The 20668-nt window shown below is 37.5% G+C and overlaps 1 protein-coding gene across 1 annotated transcript in view; it reads left to right on the forward strand.

Annotated features, from left to right (window-relative positions):
* Positions 1-1745: 1745 nt before the first annotated feature.
* The window catches only part of LOC136266268 (uncharacterized), a 40017-nt gene continuing 21094 nt past the window's right edge, over positions 1746-20668 (forward strand). The window contains exons 1-6 of the mRNA XM_066061276.1: positions 1746-1995; positions 10162-10263; positions 13501-13563; positions 14340-14410; positions 20010-20088; positions 20431-20622. Of these exons, the coding sequence (XP_065917348.1) occupies positions 1975-1995; positions 10162-10263; positions 13501-13563; positions 14340-14410; positions 20010-20088; positions 20431-20622 (528 nt within the window). The 5' untranslated portion in view covers positions 1746-1974. The remainder of the gene's footprint in view (positions 1996-10161; positions 10264-13500; positions 13564-14339; positions 14411-20009; positions 20089-20430; positions 20623-20668) is intronic.

Below are 20668 nucleotides of genomic sequence, written 5' to 3' on the forward strand. Positions count from 1 at the left end.
ATGTAGATTGGTGATGCCATTTAATTGACTGCTAAAATGTTAAATTCTTCTAGCCAATGAAACTTAATCTGTAATCATACTATTGTCCAACTATTCTACTGATGTATGCTACAATAAAGCAAAAAGAGTCACAGTATGGAAGTGGTATTTCTTTTTCAAATAATTATCTCAGTAGAGTATGTCATTTCTATATAGCTGTTATCAGCTATATAAACCGAATCATGAGATCTGGATTGACTATAAGTTTATGTGATTAATCCAGCTCATCAAGGAAACCCTATTACACTCTCATAAGTTCCAGCTATTCAATGAGCAGGTGAACCTACAATACCAAAAATTAGTGGGTGCAACACACACTTATCAATAGGTTGATAACGAAGGTCATTGTACAGAGAGATGGTTTTGTATATTTAAAAGATATAATATTGGTTCCTTTTAACTTCATTATATATTCACTTGTGAACCTATGCATCACCATTTAACTTTCTGTGAGATTAAGAATGTTGGTTTTATGGTAAGTGGTATAAGCATTCTATTAGGATTTTGACAACAGCACTTAAGTACTATGTAATTACAATTACCACACAAAATGGTTGGTAAAGTGACAAGAACTGTATTTAAATTGTACTGATGGAATACTAATGTTCTCTACCAGCAGTCCAGTACTTAACTAGCTACCTTACTTACCACCAGCAATCACTGAACTTAAAGTTACTTATTATAGTCATTATGCTAAATAAAAATAGTTGATGGGTTCTTAACTAGTAACGATCAAGATTCAAGACTAGAAGTTTGTGAAGGAGTGCTGGATCAATACAGGAACTAGCAGCTGCAAAGATAATGAAGTTTATGAGAGTCAGTGGAATGCTATCATGTTCATGCATGATATTGTTCTATAGTCCAGACTCCAGTAGTTTACATAGCTATGATCAATACCTACAAAAGAAGATAATGAAATATTAAATAGAAAAGAAATAAAATTTTGTCCTAAATAAATACAATGCATGCATGTATGCACTATATTAAATTTTATGACTGTGTAGGATCTGAGGTAGGATCTTGAGCTGTGCATGATATGTAACTATACACATAGCTAACTAGCTACTTGGTAAGGGATATGATAGAAGTGCATGCTTACAGGATTAAGCAATGAATTTTGTAGAAGTCCCAGAAAAAGCTGATATATATGAGTAAACTTGATTGTGTTTCAAAATGATGTACATGTGGTATAACATTCCTACATGACAGTAAGCATGAATGTACAGAACCAAGCATATATAGTCCAGACGCGTTTATAATAATTATTCAGCTAGGAGGTTACTGATTCAGCCTGATTGTTTAATATGGGCATATATGTATATTATAGCTAACAGCTATAGTGAAGCATGCATGCAGCTATAGATGTTGCATGAATTATTATTATGTGCATGTATGGGATCCATGCAGGTCAGCCTGATGGTGCACATGCAACTACAGATGGCTATAGAGACTCCTATGGTTACCTGTCCACACTCACATGTACGATGATGTACCTACAATAAGTATAGTAAAACTTATAAGGTGCTGTTTATTTATAGCTGCATGTATTTATAAAAAAACCGGGATAGTATAATTCATAGCCGCTGTAGAACTACACATGTGGGTGGTACTATGGGGTTTCTAGTCATATATCTATATTTGGTATCATGGGTAGCTATATATAGTTGCCAACAGAGTCCGCCCATCCAGAATCAGCAAATATTCTGAACTGCAAGATGTTGGCTCTTTTAGTGATTGTTTCATGTGTTGCCTTTTCAGCAGCTCAGCGGCCAAGCACAGCCTGTATCAATGCTTTTAACGCGACCTTCCGAACTGTGTCAACCTGCTCGTTGGCTGTTAACAGGCTAGTGGTGGAAGGAGGCATGGACGAAAATGACAGGATGATGGTGTGTGAAGAAGGCCAGTCCTGCAACCAAATGATAAGGAACGTGATTAATGTCTGTGGTAATATATACGGTACGTTGTTAACGAACTTGAAATTGGAATCGTAGGTAACTAAGGCATTAATTACTGCATGATTGAGTAGGATTGAAACTAGCTTAGTACATCGCAACCGCGTGTAAGATTCCGAATCTCACCATTTTTTTTGCAATGATCGAGGCAATGATTCCAGATCGAGTCCATCCAAAGATTCCAGATTTCAAATTTGGAAATTTGCATAGCTAGCAACACACAGATTAACACTTTTTGCGCATTCAGCTGGCTTCCAGGCTAATTGGATCATTGGCGAGGCCTGTACAAATGTGTTGAGACATGTGCACCGTGCTCACAAGACTAAGCTGATTGCAACACAGGACACGAGATAATATACAGTATAATTTACTAGAAATGTACGGAAATAATCGAACTTATAGAACATACATTTGTTGAGATTCCAGATTCCAAACTCTTGCCCAATTTCCAGATTCCATTGCGGGATTCCAAGTGATTTGTGTCGGACCCCCGATTACAACTAGGTATATTACGCTCCAAATTGATTTCTCACCTTGCTATTATTCCCAAAATTATGCTCACAATTAGCTATACTGCAAATTAGATAGTTCACAATCACTGCATATATTGCATGTTGTATTGCACAATACTCATCATACGTACGTCCAAGTCATTGGTTTACTTTGTGTGTTTCGTTGTTAAATTTGTCACTGTCATCACTCTCACTATATATATATTATGTTCATCAGAATGAAGAATGTCGTTCAAGATATTTATTAATTATTAAGGCTCTTTACAGCACAAGTGCTGAAGGTCTGTAGGACGCCTAGTCCTACAGCCTGTTTAAATTTGTTACATAATTGTGTTTGATGTGATCATAAGCCACTGTTTTGGATATTTGCCGTGTATGTTGGTTATATAGGAACTTATAAATGTTCCTGGGATTTTGTGAATAAGCACACATGAAATTTGCTTTATTTTTGAATGTTTCTATGAAAATGAATTTTCCAGCTATAGGATATCTTTGGTATATCAAATACACATGGACAAAGACCTGTTGAGATAGGCCATGAATATTAACTAAATAGCTTTAGTCAATCAATTGTTGTGATGTGTTATGGTCAAGTAGAAATATTTCAATCTAGAGAAACCATCCATCACAAAGTGGTAAGTGGTGATTGATTGTGCCAAAGGCCAGATTTTAGGTTTGGTTTATATGTTATTTACCACTAGGACAGTGAAAATGTTCTGTAAATAAGTTGATAAAAGCTTGTTAACATATTTGGTAATGCTATAATGGTTGTATGGCATGTTGACTTCTGTGAAACTTAATTGAATGATGTCACTAATGATTTGTGGTTTCTTAGGCATTTCACTGCAATGTGCTATTACTTCACGACACGTACAGTTTTCTAAAGTGTACTAATAAATATGTAGGCTAGGTATTGTGGCTTAGAACAGTTCAGTAGAAATGGGCTCAGGCAGATGCCAAAAAGTGCCCCTAGATTGTGTTGTCCTGGTGATACTGGATGAAAATCAAATAACTTTTTGTATACTGCAACCATTTATAGCAATATGATGTACAGTAATGTTTTGACCCTCCACAAACCATGCTATAATGTTTGTATGATAAACACTAGCAGCTTCAAATCTCCAAACGCATTGGCTAGGCTGTACACTATAAGAGGAAAGCAAGTGTACTTATTGGCAAAGGTGAGTTATCTTCAAAAGTACAGTATGTGGTATTTTTAACATTTCTGTTTGAGTATGTAAGATTCATTTTGACGTTTTTCTCTGTTTCTTCATTATTGCTAGAGCAATAACATTATTGCTAGAGCAATAACATTATTGCAGACTGATAGGTAGTTGTTACTGACTAGTAAACTGATGTTGAGCGTCAGTTGTTGATGATGCCCATTGGAAAATTTAACATTAAATTTTTATCTATACTGAACAAATTTTTGAGGGGAATGGATTTGTAGTTGCTCAGCTGTCCACAAACTTTTACGTTGAAAATCTATATATGTGACCCAGTCTGGGAAAACCGGGATTATCGCCTATTTAAAAGTATCGAGAAATGCAGGTTTTAAGTATTAAGTGTGTTGTAGCTTGCCAATGGTTGAAGCGATCTAGTGCAGGCAAATCCTCCTGGGGGTAACTCTAGTAAGGCTGTACCGTGTCTCAGTGAAGTGAATGCATGGGTTTTGAAGTCCCATCTGTGCTTTGCCCATTTTGTGAAGTATAGACAGCTAACATCAGGTACCCTCAACTTTACAGCTAGGCAGACTGGAACAGTGTGAGTAAAGATTCTAGTTCAACAGTAACTGGACATCACACCATGTAGCTACAATCATGCACTGATTTGCTACCACATTGTATGAGCCAATATGTGCTTAGTTTTTTTTATATTTCACCCTTACTATCACGAAATCATGAACTCTTGATACTACTTTGTCTATAATAGCCTATTTTTAGGTCTGGTATAGCAACTAGTGATATGGAATTTCAGAAGCTTCTAGGACTTTGCTCTATTAAATAGTCCTTGTGAATAGTGGAGCCCAACAATGCTGATGGGTATAGCGATATTGATGACCTATAATAACATCATCTTTTGTGTAAGTTGTCTTGTGAAGCTAAAAACAGCTAAAGGATAGCTCTTTTGTGAGGTAGGCACATAGAAGCTTTTAAAATGATATCTGGCTCTGTACTCTCCGGAGGGGGGTAGCAAATGCCCCACCGCAAAAGCTTCTGCTGGAATACTGTCACTTCCTGTGTTGCTGCTGCATTTATTTATTGTATGAACTACCAACATGGACTATTTTAAAGAACAGTCTTAGAAGTATATAAAGTTTCACTGATACAGCACTGACTATGGAAAACATATGGCTTCTTAATAAGGAGGCTTAATTGCATAACTTTGTTGTTTACTGGAAAATGGACCTGTGAACTTTTATCTTTTACATGAACCTTGTCTGATACCATACATGTGTAACTCGATTAGCTTGTGAAGATTCATGTGTAATGCATACTATCATACCTCCACATAATGAACTTTGTTTGATACCATGTAAGTGTAACTCATTAGCAGCTAGGGTGTAAAATATTGACTGTGGACTATGGACTATGGACTGGACCATGGACTGAATAGCTAATAAAAATGTTCGAGTTAGCATGCTGATGAAAGCTGAAACTTGTGCCAAATCTTACTGTATGGTGCAGCTAAGGGATAGCCAAGTTAGGAACTGGACTGAGTGACAAATCATCTGAACAACGTCTGCTATATTTCAATGCACTAAAATGCAACTGCTAATTGTGTGGATTGGAAATGGCCTGAACGTTACATTTGTTAGCCTGGAGCCCATAAGTCTAGAATCTGGTGTATCTTCACTGGAATCTGCAATTATTTCAGTAAACATATCTAGAAAAACAGGGTTTTTTAAAGGACAAAGTCTTTTAGGAGCTGTAGAGTCTGGCAGGGGTTGCATGTCAACTGTTACAGAGGCCATTTTCTCAAGTAATTTTTCTTTAGTTGCTGCTTTAATTATATTTCCACCAAAAAAATGTCTTTGAATCGAGGGTCCAACATTGTTGCTAGAGGTAGCTGTTCCTTTTCCTCAATGCCAGCAAAACAGGACTTTAGGGCGTGTCCTTTCATAGTGTGTACTCCACTATCATCTTTGTTCTTTTCCTAGTCAAAACACAGATGTAAGGAATAACAATTGAAATACTGGCGAATTTTACAAAGATGGAACGAGTCACTTCCTCAATAGGACTTAGTATATCCACACACTTTTTAACTAAACCAATTGATGTGCTGAAAGTTGTTGAATGCTGCCATTCTCTGCAGAATATGCGGCTAAAGCCATTTTTTGCTCTAATACATGTATAATATTGAATTTCACCGAGTGGCTACCTCCTGTTTTAATTTGTGCTGAGGAGTACCAAGACTCAGTTGAATTCTAGTAAGGTTGTGTGAAGCAATTGATGAATGATGGAAGTGGCCAACAATGCTCTTGCAAACTGCAGTTATATCACTAATAGCCCTCTGTGATAACAAGCCATCTTTTACAACAAGTTGTAATGAATGGGTAAAACAGTCGAAGTGGGGTAAGGATGCATCCTGCATCGCCTTAACCATATTACTTGCATTATCGCTGAAGACGAATTGTACATGATTATGAGAAATATCCCACTTATCCAGTATTGTGCTAATACAGCTAGCAATGTACTCACCAGCATGAGCCATCTCAAGGGATTGAGTGTGTAGAACTGCAGATTGCTTCTCGAATGAATTGTTTATCCAATGGGCTGCTGGGCTATCAGACTCAACAGCGATGTGTCATTGACAGATCAACTCCATATGTCTGTAGTGAAGCTAATACTCCCTTCTTCGCTATTAATGAGCTTGCCAATTTCATCCTTCATCCCACTAAATATCTTGAGAATAACGGTGTCAGTGTAATGCTTACGACTGGGGCAAGTTTATCGTGGTTCTAGTGTGTTGAGAATGCGTCTGAAACCTACGTCTTCTATGACAGATAAAGGGTGGAAATCAATAGCTACCGTTTCGCCAACCTTCCTTGTAATCCTCTGTGCCTTTGGGTCGTTGATGTCCCACAGCTTAGTGTGCACCTCTGTTGCTTCTAGTGAAAGTTGTTGTAACGAGTATTTTCGCGTTTCTTTGGGAGCTGGAGCAACTTTACTTGACTTCTTTTCCAAGTATTCTGTATGTAGCTCCACGTGCTTCGATGAAGGTGATGAACCAGGTTAGTCGGGGTATATCCTTTCATTGAAGAACTGCCCCTCGAGACCTTTGTACCACAATCATTATAAACGGCTAACTTAGTGTCTTCATCCTCGGTGAAATACTCCCAGATAACAAATCTTTTCTTCGCCATGTTGTGTGTGACTTGAAACTAATTAAGATCACGTGTTCATATTGGTATCGGTTAATAATATTACATATGATTCGATACCGTTACCGATAGAGTAAAAACTCACCGATATATGGTATAAGTGATAGCCGATCCGATTATCGGTGCAACACTAATAGTACACAATTATTTCATGCAGTGCTGAGCAGTTTGTTCAGGGTGCCTCGAAATGTTGCCCAGATTCTTTATGTTGTGCTGTATTCCTGTTACCTGGGTGGTTGATGTGATCCATCTGATTTGTTCACTGAAAAATAAATCTGTTGGTCCGGTTGGTATTGTATGGTAGGCACCAAACAAGATGACATTGTAGCTGAACTAATTTTTTCACAGCTGGATGGCTTGTTTAGAATACTTGCTTTGGTTATCCTTGCGTGGAGCACGCGTGCATGAAAAATGAAAGCACATTACATTTACTTTACTATCTAATTTGGATCGCTTGATACGCAGTTGGCTAAACAATAGTTTACATCTTATAATAACTTGTTTAGGAAACTTTGATAATTATCTTCATGTACAGGTTAAAACCAGGCTAGTTAGCTAGCACAACTTTTAAGCCATACATATTGTACTTTGCGTGGGAATATCAAAGCGATGCTGCGTACTGTATTTTCCATGCAGTACTAAATAGCTGCATACTGTAAGTGTACTGTATGAGTCATACAGAACAGTTGTGCAGTTAATTGGGCAAATACAGTAGACTTGGGAAAATGCAGTACAGAATTTATTTAAGGAATGCTACAAAAACAACCCCACATGTGTGACACTGTAAATCATTAAAATCAGCTACCACTTCGTTTTACGGCTAGAAGTAGATTGTATAAACACTTAATGATTGTCTGATCATGAAGCTATTTAAACACGGCCACTAAGACAGCACGATTGATCATGTGTGTGACATTGTAAACTGCTAAAACTAGCCAAACTAATCCTATTAGTTTGCTCTATGACTAGAAACAGATTATACAATCACTTACTGATATCCTGATCACCAAAATTCGCAGATATTTGAGTACTAGAGAAAATCGCTCTGAGCCAAACAACCAGGATGTACGTACATTATACTAGTTAAAGCACCACCTATGCTTGTGTCTACAAAAAAAATACAGCACTCAGGAAGTGTCTTGAGGCAAATACAGCACTCGGCTTCTCCTCGTGCTGTATTAGTTTCTCATCACACCCCTCGCACTGTATTTTCCGTACACATGCACAGTGGTGCTTTAGCTATAACTTACATGAAACTATGTATTCTTTCTTGCCATTATAGTGTATTTTTTAGCATTCTATAGCTAGGAGAAAAGAAATTCTACATAGAGAAATGTATGGTTAAAATATGTAGTATATACGGTAATATACAGTAGCTTTTGATAGAGAATAAGGTCCTCATGGTGTTTGTGATTAATGTTCTGTTCCTGAAAATTTTCTTGAGAGTTGCTAAAATAATAGCTACCTAAACAGTGCACTCTTACAGGTTGTTAGTATCAGTAATTTTGTGAAAAATAATATAAATTTGACTGCTCTATTAGAGTACAAGTGTACTATCAGAATTATTAAAACGTGTACTTTCTGTATGTCACACTTATGATAATTACACTTATGCAAAACTTCAAAGGAAATTTAAGTTAATTTCTACTTTAGCAAACACTTAATGGTCTACACATGTGGGCCTGTACAACTAACTGCTGGTCCAAAAAGCAGTAGTTTTTTACCTATATACAGTAGACTGCAGAAAAAAGTTAACGTTTCGTAATTTTAATTACGCTGTAGTAGCGTAATTACAAAGCGTAATTACGAATTATGTTCTATTGGTAACTATGAGTATATTGTATATATGGCTGGTGAAAAACTACTTTTTTGCATAATTACAGATTACGGTCAAAACGTAATTACAGTACAAACATGGTAATTACTTAGTAATCACACCGTAATTACAATTACGAAACGTTAACTTTATTTTGCAACCTACTGTATATAGTGCATACATTTGTAAAACATGTATTACACATACAGTAATATATGTCACATAGAATAGATGATATGTTTTATAATGTGATAGAAAGGGGACATGCTAATCCCTGTGTGTATGTATGACAGAGCCCTGTAGTTAAACAAGTACACAAAAATTGGAATTTTCAACTAGAGTAGGGACCGTAGCACATCGATAAAAAGTAATGAAACAAGCTGGAGTAGTGCACGATATTAAATCACAGTAAAACAATAAGAAGCATTATATCTCTACTGTGCTCCAAGATATCATAGCAGAAATGTACAGTATAGGAATATACTACTTGTTTTACTCTGATTTAATATCATGCACTACTCCAACTTGTTTCAGTACTTGTGTTATGGTCCCTACTCTAGTTGAAAATTCCTATTTTTTTGCATAATATTGTTGAATAATTATTATGACTGGTGAACCCACGCATACTGCATCTGAAATGGTGCTGTACGCCGTAGCTATAATTAATACTATTGTCTGAAAAGTAGAGTATCCATTGTCAGCAATGTTCAACCCATTACACAGCATTTTAAATCAAGAACTGTTCGAAAATCACCTCTGCAATCCACGCATACTGAAAGAAATGGTGCTGTGTGCCCCAGTTATATCAATTATTGTCTGAAAAGTGAAGTATCAATTATGCTTCATTGTTGGCTATGTTCAACCTGTTACACACCTATGCAAATCAAGAGCTGTTTGAAAGCACCTCTGCAATCACAATAGCCGCTATGAAAATATGGACGATTTCCATTACAAAGGGAAGCCATAACCTGCTACCACCAAATTGCACTTTAACTGTCAGCAAAGATGAATGGAACACAAAGGAGGACACTGGTAAGTCTATGAATAATGCATTGTACATACTGCGGTATGCAAAAAGGTACCTCTTGGGCCAAAGTGACGTTGAACAGTGAAAAAATCAAGCCCATAGCCTTTGCCATTGTAGAGTTACGCTTGTCTGAAGGTATCAGTTTCTCAGTCAGTCAATAGAAAATTCCATAAAATATATTTTTTAAATTCCGTAGCAACTTTTTGAAAGCATTTCTGGTTGATTTGAAGGCTTGTTTGGGCTTAGTTCTGCCTAACCAATATGGTCTCATTGTCTGTCGTCAAGGAAATTTGAGGCTGGTTTTTGGGTGATGTTATTTTGTGGGCCATGCCTACTCCTTTGTGGTCCCTACTATACAGTACTATTGTACTGTATGATTACTTGCACCGTCTATTGTTGAATAACAGTTATCATTTGCTTTATTTTTGTAGATTGATGCTCCTACCTCTACCATTCTGGAATTGACATGTAACTTTGTACCTAATGGAAGCTCCTGCTTAAGCATTTTTAATGACGATGATGATTTTGATGATGTAAGTTGTATATCATGTGCATTTGCATAATATATCAATGTGCAACGTCTCCACATTACAATTGAGACCAGATTTTACAAAACCGATCCAAATTGCACATCAGGCAAAATCAAACTAACACTTCTAGTGGATAGCTACACTATTGTACTAGTAGTTTTGACACTCAGTACCACTCAAATTACTTGAGGCTGGTTTCAACAGACATCTTTTCTTGGTGGTGTGTAGAGTTCGAGTGGCGGTTTTAGGCCTTGTGAAGGACCTGGCTTGGTAAGAACCAGTGGTTTACTGGTGGACAGCCCAATAATGTTGGCCAGACATTTTCTGTGGATTTTGGTACATATCAGCCACTAAGGAGCCAGCACAGCCCTGTAATCTCATCTCTGGACTCCAATCGTGGTCTGCCTCCATCTTGAGGTCTAACCCTTGCTCACCCCCACCCTCCACCCCTTTGTGAGCACTCGTGATACTACTTTGCTCGTCAAACTGCTCAGATTTTCTATCTTATTTGGTGGGAAACTCTACAAGCAGCTACAAGTGTCCTGAAAGGTAATAGATTGATGCATCTTTTGTGTAAATTTCATATGCGTGCTTGCTATCCTTGGAGAGTTATGCTGGCTTGAATTCTTTAAAACCATTTACCTCAAAACTTCTAATGTGCGATTTGGATCATTTTTCCAAAATCCAGTCACAATTATGAGTGTCATGTACAGCACAGAAATACAAATTTTGTGCCAGACTTTATGTTTATTTCACTAATTAAAATCTGCACCAGTACCACAAAAATACTACCATAGGTCAGCGGCGGAGCAAGTAGTTGATATGAGGGGGGGCTGGGCTGACCCAGACTTATTTCTATAGTTTGGTAAGGTGAGACCAAAAAAAAAAAAAAAAAAAAAGGTCACAACTAACTGACAAGAGCTTTCCACCTCACCAGCCACCATTATTAGCTGATAAACTACATAAAAATCCTTACATAGCTCGCTACACACTGACTACTTTATTAGAGTGACTGCTCTATTAGAGTATCTCGATCTTTATCACGGTTTTCAGCCCCACTCCAAGAAAGATAATTTTGGTGTGATATCATTCTGGGGGGTGGGGGGGGGCTAAGCCCCCTAGCCCCCCCCCCCTTTTCCGCCTATGCCATAGGTTACATGTATGGCACTAGGAACAAAAAATGCTTTTTCCCTTGTTGAAAATTTCCTGTTATTTGATAGGTTAACTTTCCATAGACCACCTTCCATACAGTAGATCTAAAACTGGTATCTATACCTTCCTCTCTCTCTCTCTCTCTCTCTCTTTCTCTCTCTTTCCTTTTTTTCTCTCTCTCTCTCTCTCTCACACACACACACACACACATACATACACACATACACACACATGCAGTTTGCATAAATGGTTTAGCCAGACAATAAATCACACTATTGGCGACTGCTTTATTAGAGTACCTTGATCGCATGACACTTATGTTTAATATAATAGCCTATTTGATTTGACTATTGCTAATATTAGTACTCTGATATATAGAGCGCACATTTATTCTGAGTACTTCTAATACAGTGTACATGGAATTTTCTAAAATTTCCATTCATAGATCTATGAAAATGAAAATATAAAACTTAACCATTCTGGTGTAGTAAGCTATGTAGAACTTTCATTTATAAGGTAAACATTGAGTGAGATAAACAGCTCACGGCTGTAGCAGAGTGGTACAGGTATTGTGTGTATAAGTGTGGAGGTTCCTGGTTCAAACCCTGAACATTTTTTGTTAATGTTTTTTGTGCACGTTGTTTTTTACTTCTCAGTGACTGTTCTGCTAGAGTATCTCAATCGTGCTTGTTTCACATGTTTGGCTTTTGCTTTGTATCTCCTTAGCTAACCCTTAAATCATAAAAGGTTTGCACTATGATAGTCAGCCTATATGCATAACAATTTTTAAGTTGTTTCTGTCAGTAGTTTACCCTGCAATCATGAAAAAATATTGCACTTGTAATTTTTGAAAATCACTCTCATAACTTTGAACCAGTTCATTACACACAAATTGGAAGATAAATGTGCTATTATACCCTCCAAATTTGAAAATAATCCAGTAATGTGTGATATTTTTTTGTAAGTTGTGCAAAAAGAAAAATTAATGGAGTTTAACTAGTTAAACTAGGTTAATGTTGCAGTCGAGCATGCGTGAGTGTAACATGATAGTGACTAACCGGAAGCTCCACCATGACTGGTGGGAAGATTGGGCAGGCGCACACATGAGATGGGTTGGCAATAATTGAAGAATAACATTGTGCATGCGTTACAAGAAAAAGGCGCGTGGGGAGGTGTTAGAACACATGGTGCTGCATGGCATTTTGTTCCACCCACACCACTCCCCTATACCAATTTTCTCATTTTAGTATTTTAGAAGACAATAATCACAAAGGGATTGTTGGGTGGGGTTGAATGTAATATATTGCCCAAAAAATAATAACGGGTGTATGGGGAGGTGAAGCACGCACCATGGACAGTCCCAGCAAGGAAGTTTAGTAAATCCCCCATTTTTTCCCTTGTCTTTTCCATCTTGAGGCTAGCTCAGGGTGTGACAGTGCAGGGTTTCTATTAGGAACATTGTGGCATGCGGAAATTCTTGTGGCTTCAGAGAATGTTAGACTCCCCCAAGCATTCCTTCCTCCAAGCCTTTGTAGTAAAACATGCTGTATACATCATGTAAAATTGTTGAAAAGGGGCCTATTGGAGAATTAATAGGAGTATCCATGTAACCCTGCACACCTACCAAAACAACCACCATCTGTTGACAGTGGAAACCCGCTCACAACAGGGTAAGCCCTGCTGACCGAGTTAAACTGACAAGCAACATTAAACAGAAGATAAAGAAATATACAAAGAAAATAAGACCATTTTGAAGGCATATATACAGTGTATCTCAAAGATGGCTGGACCAATTTAGCTCAAATTTGGAATGGAAGATGTCCCAACCAAGGGATGTGTCATGGTTTACACTGTTACTGAGGTACGAATGTGTGAAAATTGCATTTTCTTGGCTCCTATAAAATATGCACTTATCTGTCATGCACCCAAATGCAATGGCTTTCCTTGACCACACAACACATTATCACGTGTCCTGATGTACAGGTGTATGCGTACACACATGTATATATAATGTGTCAGACAATTCATATTGTTTATTGATGTTTAAATTGTCTTGAAGTGAGTGAGATAAGGTTGTTTCGTAATTAGGTGACTAATGAAAATTGTATTACAAGTTACTTGACTGGACAATGTGATTCAGAATGCAATGAAGTACGTATGTGTGTATGTATAACTAATGTGTATAATGTATTGGTATAGCACTGGTGCATTTTATGATTGCTGTGTTAATGGCTTCTATCCAAGTGAAAGACTTGCGAGAACTTATATGTAGGGTTGGGTAATATTTCAATATTATTACCTGTATGCAATATTATGATGCACAATACTGAGTACCATAGCTTTTTTGAAAATACTGCAATACCGTTAAGCAATATTATTTGCATTTTTAGCGCAATTGCTAAGAGAGAAATTGTGTTGTTAGTGCTTTGCAGTGACTACAGGACTTATACAAACATTAGAGAGCTGTACCTAGAAGCACTGAAGGTCTCACAGCAACTTGTGCTGCAATTACAGATCAGAGTTGTACTGTAGGCCCACAATAATGTCCTATTTATGACACATAGTATCTTATAGTGGACATGACAGCACTCGCAATTATCGCATGATCACCTCAGTGTAATAATCGCAAGTAGAAAATACCAGTACCGCCCAACCCTACTCATATGCATACAACTGAGTACAAGGCTTGTACATAAGCACATAATACTGGCACTACATTTTGGTTAGTGTGTTGATAATTTTTATGGCTTCAGATTTACTTTTCATAGTTAATTTGTTAATTTAATAATCATGAGGATAACTGATTTTGATTTGTTTGTTGTATGAATATAATCTTAGCCTCACATCTGAATCACAATCACTATCATAATCATACTGCAATATTTGCTACATTCATCATAATCATGTGTTTTGTACATGTTCTATAGACTGTGGTAGAAACAGGTACCACATATGGGTACTGCTTTGTTTTAGCATTTCAACTTGCATTTGAGCAAGGGTGAGTTAAGTGTAATAGAAAAGTGTGACATTGTCTATATTTATAAAGAATAGGTAGGGAGGGGAATAGATAGGAATTAATACTTTGAGTATATGTAAGGATCATAAGAAGCAATGAAAACAAGGGAAGTCACCAGGCACATTGTAGTGTACATCATTCTGTTATTCTTCGTTTCCTGTCACCACCTAAATATATTCTGTATAATCTTCATGAATGCATGAGGCAAGGGTGAGTTACAAGCCAAAGAAAGCTGTGGTGCATTTGTATGTTATTCGTTGCTTAGTACGTAATATTGCTTTGCAGCTGGAAGAAACTGGGCCATTAAACGCCAGCTGCTCATTGGCTTGTACCGCAGAGTTAACCCAATCAACTTGGCTATTAATATAAGTGACTCACTCAGTGTAGCATTTCAATTACAGTCGAAAAAAGTTTCATTTTCTCCATTGATTTTAGCCTATAAAACAGGGTGTCTTACTAACTTAAAATGACGTAGACGGATAACCTCTATAAGTACATGTGCAGATGGTACAGTAGGCTTTAGCATGCTACAAGCCACACTATTGTAGACGTGCTCTAGAAATATAATGTAGAGTTATATGAATTGTAATCATGTAGTCAGAATGCCCCAGCTCAGTCTCACAGGCCATTATGTGATAACTGTCAGTACAAGGCATAGACACTTAGTAGGGATCTGCAATAGATATTGCTATGGAAATATATCAATATACAGCAAATAAGTATCATGATACGATTCTGTACTTAGAAAATATCGATATATCAAAGTTTTCTAGTAGAAGAGTCAGTGATTGCTCCATTGCTGTAACAGTGATCTAGATACTCAAATAAAATCCAATCTATTTACCTGTGCTATATGCATTATGAGAAGCCATACAAATGCACATGCATAAGTGCTGCTGTTGTGGCTAAAATATTCTCACCCGGGTCTTCTAAAAACAGTAGCTGTTACACTTTTGTTTAAGTATAAAGAATTGCACCACTAAGCAGTAAACAATCTGCTGTGTATACTAGCCATCTTGACAACTCATTAAATGCGCAGTAATCTGGACAACCTTTGTGGGAGAGTCAGTGTATTAAAATATTTGTGGTAGCTAATTGTCAAGGAGGTATTATAGAGTCAGGTATCCAGGTAGAGATGTGCTTTTTTAACAGCAATTCTGTTTTCCATACTAAAAATCATATCAGAACACACTAGCTACACCAGTATTTGTTACATTATTATAGTAAGCTAATACTGTAGTTTATTAGCATTCACTGAATAAAGGAATTTTTATATACAGTGAATGTAGATTCAGTGTCAACTCCTTAAGGTACTGGATATTGTTAGCTAATATGCCAGTCATAACTAGCCATCACCACTTCAGTATCAAGACACACGATAGTGTGTCGTGCGGCCCAAGAAGCCGGCGCGCCACACCGTGAGTATATTAGGCCCCTATTCGGTGATTATTAGTTTCTCATCCACCGCCCGCATCCTTCTTAAGCTACCGCATGATAAGCCATTATTACACTGTGCATGCTCAGAAAAACATGTGATGCCAAACTCTAATAATTTTTTGTTGATGAACGCTACAATGCGCTATATATCGCCAGGAGAACTGTTGTTTTCCTTAGCAAATTGCTGCAGTGCCAGTTGCAATCGTGTTCTATCGACTTCGCTTTCAGTTGACTGTCGAAAAACAGTTGGCGATTACGAAAAGTAGAATCAGCTGGTGAAGGAAATGTTTGTAGTAAGAAGGAAAGACAATTTGAACAAGGTCTGTACATCAGTGTGAAAATAATGGCATAATGGTAATACCCTCCCGCCCACATTATAATAATTAGAAAGGCTGGATGAGAAACTAATAATCACCAAATAGGGGCCTTAACAGGAAGAAAGAAAACGCAATTTTCACACCTATGTAGCTCTGTGATTCCTTATCCGATTGGAACCAAATTTGCTAGAGACGTGCCACCCAGTTAGGGGAGTCTACATACCAAATTTGAAGAAAATCGCTCCAGCCATTTCCGAGATACGATCGAACAAAATTTCGTTTTAATTCCTTCGTTTTTTTCTTCTTCATCTTTATTTCGCACACTTCGCAAAATTCGCCATAAAACACGAATGCGTGCTAGGATTGGGCTGAAATTTGGCGGCTCATTAAGGTGGATCTCCGTACCAACTTTGGTAGGAATCCCATGAACATTCACTGAGTTACGACCGATTATTTGCGTAAAATAAGGTCGAAGGTCTGTCACGCCTACAGGGTAAACCCCTTGGAGGAATCAGTTGAAAAGTGATATGTAGATGGAGCAACCATCGTAGGAGTGCCTTTTTGTGGTTTGAAAGGAATCGGGATAAAGACCATGGAGATATGACACAAAACCCAACCTGTGTCAAAATTACGCGATCGATTTTTATGAATAAAAAAACTATTAGTTTTCGTGTCTACCAGGCAAACCGCTTAGTGCAACGAGCTGAAAATCAGTATGTAGCTGGAATAATCATCATAGAAAATTCTTGCAGTAGTACAAAAGAATCGCATTACAAATCACTGAGTTATGATTCGAAAGGCAACTACGTGCAGCAAATGCGAGATCGAGATACTCTAATAGAACAGTCACCCTAATAAAGCATTCAGCTGCATGTATAATTTACTCAGATATATTACATTGCAAGTTATTCTGTAGGGAATCAGCTACAAACAAGTCACCCTATAGTCAGATCAGCTAGAAGAAGGTACCTAATAGAGAGTTCAGCTACAAAGAAGCCATCATGTAGAGAGTTCAGCTCAAATAAATCACCCTGTAGAGAATTCAGCTACAAACAAATTGCCCTGTAGAGAGATCAGCTAGAAGAAGTTACCTTGTAGAGAGTTCAGTTACAAAGAAACAATCATGCAAAGAGTTTAGCTGCAAACAAATCACCCAGTAGAAGTTCCACTATGAACAGATCACACTGTAGAGAGTCCAGTTAGAAACAAGTCATCCAGTAGAGAGATCAGCTAGAAGAAGTTACCTTGTAGAGAGTTCAGTTACGAAGAAACAATCATGCAAAGAGTTTAGCTGCAAACAAATCACCCAGTAGAAAGTTCCGCTATGAACAGATCACACTGTAGAGAGTTCAGTTAGAAACAAGTCATCCTGTAGATAGTTCAGCTAGAAGAAGTTACATTGTAGAGAGTTCAGTTACAAAGAAACTAGCATGTAGAGAGTTCAGCTGCAAACAAATCGCCCTGTAGAGAATTCAGCTACAAACAAATCAGCCTGTAGAAAGATCAGCTAGAAGAAGTTACCTTGTAGAGAGTTCAGCTACAAACAAATCACCCTGTAGAGAGTTCAGCTAGAAACAAGTCACCCTGTAGAGAGATCAGCTAGAAACAAGTCACCCGTAGAGAGTTCAGCTAGAAGAAGTTACATTGTAGAGAGTTCAGCTACAAAGAAACTACCATGTAGAGAGTTCAGCAGCAAACAAATTGCCCTGTAGAGAATTCAGCTACAGACAAATCACCTTGTAGAAAGATCAGCTAGAAGAAGTTACCTTGTAGAGAGTTTAGCAACAAACAAATCACCCTGTAGAGAGTTCAGCTAGAAGAAGTTACATTGTAGAGAGTTCAGTTACAAAGAGTTCAGCTGCAAACAAATCGCCCTATAGAGAATTCAGCTACAAACAAATCACCCTGTAGAAAGATCAGCTAGAAGAAGTTACCTTGTAGAGAGTTCAGCTACAAACAAATCACCCTGTAGAGAGTTCAGCTAGAAACAAATCACCCTGTAGAGAAATCAGCTAGAAGAGGTCACCTTGTAGAGAGTTCAGCTACAAAGAAACCATCCTGTATATAGTTCAGCTATATTTTAAGTCACCCAGTAGAGAGATCAGCTGCTAAAAAATATCCTGTGGGGAATAATGGGTATGTAATAACTATATGTATATAATTTGTATAATTACTAATAAAATCAAAAATAATTGAAGTATTAAAAATCTTCTATAAGTTCTTTTCTTCTTCCTGTGGTAAATAAAAAAACACATGGGTTAAAAAAAGCCCCAAAGCCAGCCATAGGCCGGCTTTGCAGTATACAAATACAAAAAGAAGTGATATCTAATCAAAAACAGCCAAGCTGTAAAAAAGGTGCGGCCCCCAAAAAGGCCATGGTGAAAAAAGATGTGAAATCCAAGGTGGTGGCCAAGAAATGGCTGTGATGGTAGGTTAATGGTAAAAATTTTAATAACGACAATTCAGGTGAATTTTGTGCCACTTGGTCTTGGCACCAAATTCACCTGAATTGTCGTTATTAAAATTTTTATCATTAACCTACCATCACAGCCATTTCTTGGCCGCCGCCACCTTGGATTTCGCATCTTTTTTCACCATGGCCTTTTTGGGGGCCGCACCTTTTTTACAGCTTGGCTGTTTTTGATTAGATGATTATTCCAGCTACACACCGATTTTCAGCTCACTGCTCTAAGCGGTTTGCCTGGTAGGCGTGAAAACTGATAGTTTTTATTCATAAAATCGATCGCGTAATTGTGACACAGGTTGGGTTTTGTGTCATATCTTGATGGCCTTTAACTGGATTCCTTTCAAACTACAAAAAGGCACTCCTACGATAGTTGCACCATCTACATAGCAATTTTCAGCTCATTCCTTCAAGCGGTTTACCCTGTGGACGTGACAGACCTTCGACCTTATTTACCCAAATAATTGGTCATAACTCTGTGAATGTTCATCGGATTGCGACCAAACGTGGTACTGAGATTTGCCTTAATGAGTCCATTAAGTGTACCAAATGTCAGCCCGATTGGAGCACGCATTCGCATTTTATCGCGGATTGTGCAAAGTGTACGAAAAGAAGAAATAGAAGAAAAAAAAAACAAAGAAAAAAAACCCAAACTTTGGCCGCTCATATCTCGGAAATGGCTTTAGCGATTTTCTTCAAATTTGGAATGTGGACTTCCCTACCTAGCTGGCACTTCTGTAGCAACTTTGGTTTCAATCGGATGAGGAATCACGGAGCTACAAAGGTGTGAAAGTCGCGTTTACTTTCTTCCTGTAAATATACTCACGGTGTGGTGCGCCGGCTTCTTGGGCCGCACGACACACTACCGTGTGTCTTGATTATATTAAGATAACATCTGGAAATAGAAGTTAGCATACACAACGTGGGACATGAAAATTAACTGGTACATAATGTGTTTTGAAAATGTCAGTGTTTGCATCCATGTTTGCGTCCGGCCACTTCCACCTTTTCCAACTACGCAAAACAATTAAGCCCCTATGATGGTTGCAATTGTAAAAAGAAGTAATATCTATGCCAAAACAGCTGAGCTATAAAGTAGGAGCAAAAGGTGCCAAGAAATGGCTGCAATGATGTTAATGTTAATGACAGCCTTGTTGCATGTGTGTTGTACATACGTACATGTTTGTATGCTTGTTCATATGGTTCCATTGAAATTCAGTGTTAGCTGAGTAGATTCCCTGTATAGAAATTTGCAATTACGATTGCAATAATTAATGACTTCACATTTGCTGTGTTGACTGTGTGTGGCTAAACAATATTACTAAATTTCTTCATTTTCATGTTGTCCTTTTTTTATTTATAGAGAAATCAGTTATGACCACTTTCTTCTTTTTACAAGTTCCATTCCTAGTTTATGTGGAGTTTCATCTACTTTCTGTAATGTAAGTTACAGCATCCATTGCAATGTAATACAATGGAACCTCTGTTCTGCACCAGTGGTACTACAAAAGTGTTGAATGTTCATTTAACCCATTAACTTAATTAATTTAAGAGTGCATGGAGCTCATTAAAATTGTTCTAATAGAGTTTTGACTTACAGTTGTTACATTTATACACACTGAATAATCGAAAACTGGTGCTTATTGTAAAAATTTGTGGTTTCAGTAATTGTATTAGGATTTGTGATCGTAGTCTTATTGCTTCACACAGTACCTTAGACATGGGTTTGTATACTCCTATTTTAATTGCAATGTACATATGTAATGTAATAATGTCTTGTTTAGGGCACTGCTCTTCCCTTGTCGTCATGTGATACAGCCTTAGAAGCATTGTATGGTCCAAATGATGACTGTAGTAATATTGTGAGGAGAATACTGACTGGAAATGCTGACAATATCTCAGGACTGTATGAGGGTAATTGCTTTAACCGCTTTCAAGCATTTGCAACTGGATGCAGTGGTGTATTGGGAAACTTTGTAAGCCTCACCCTATTTAACTATGTGTAAACTACATTTTTACACT

The sequence above is a fragment of the Dysidea avara genome, chromosome 9, assembly GCF_963678975.1.
Source record: "Dysidea avara chromosome 9, odDysAvar1.4, whole genome shotgun sequence".
Lineage (NCBI taxonomy): Eukaryota > Metazoa > Porifera > Demospongiae > Dictyoceratida > Dysideidae > Dysidea > Dysidea avara.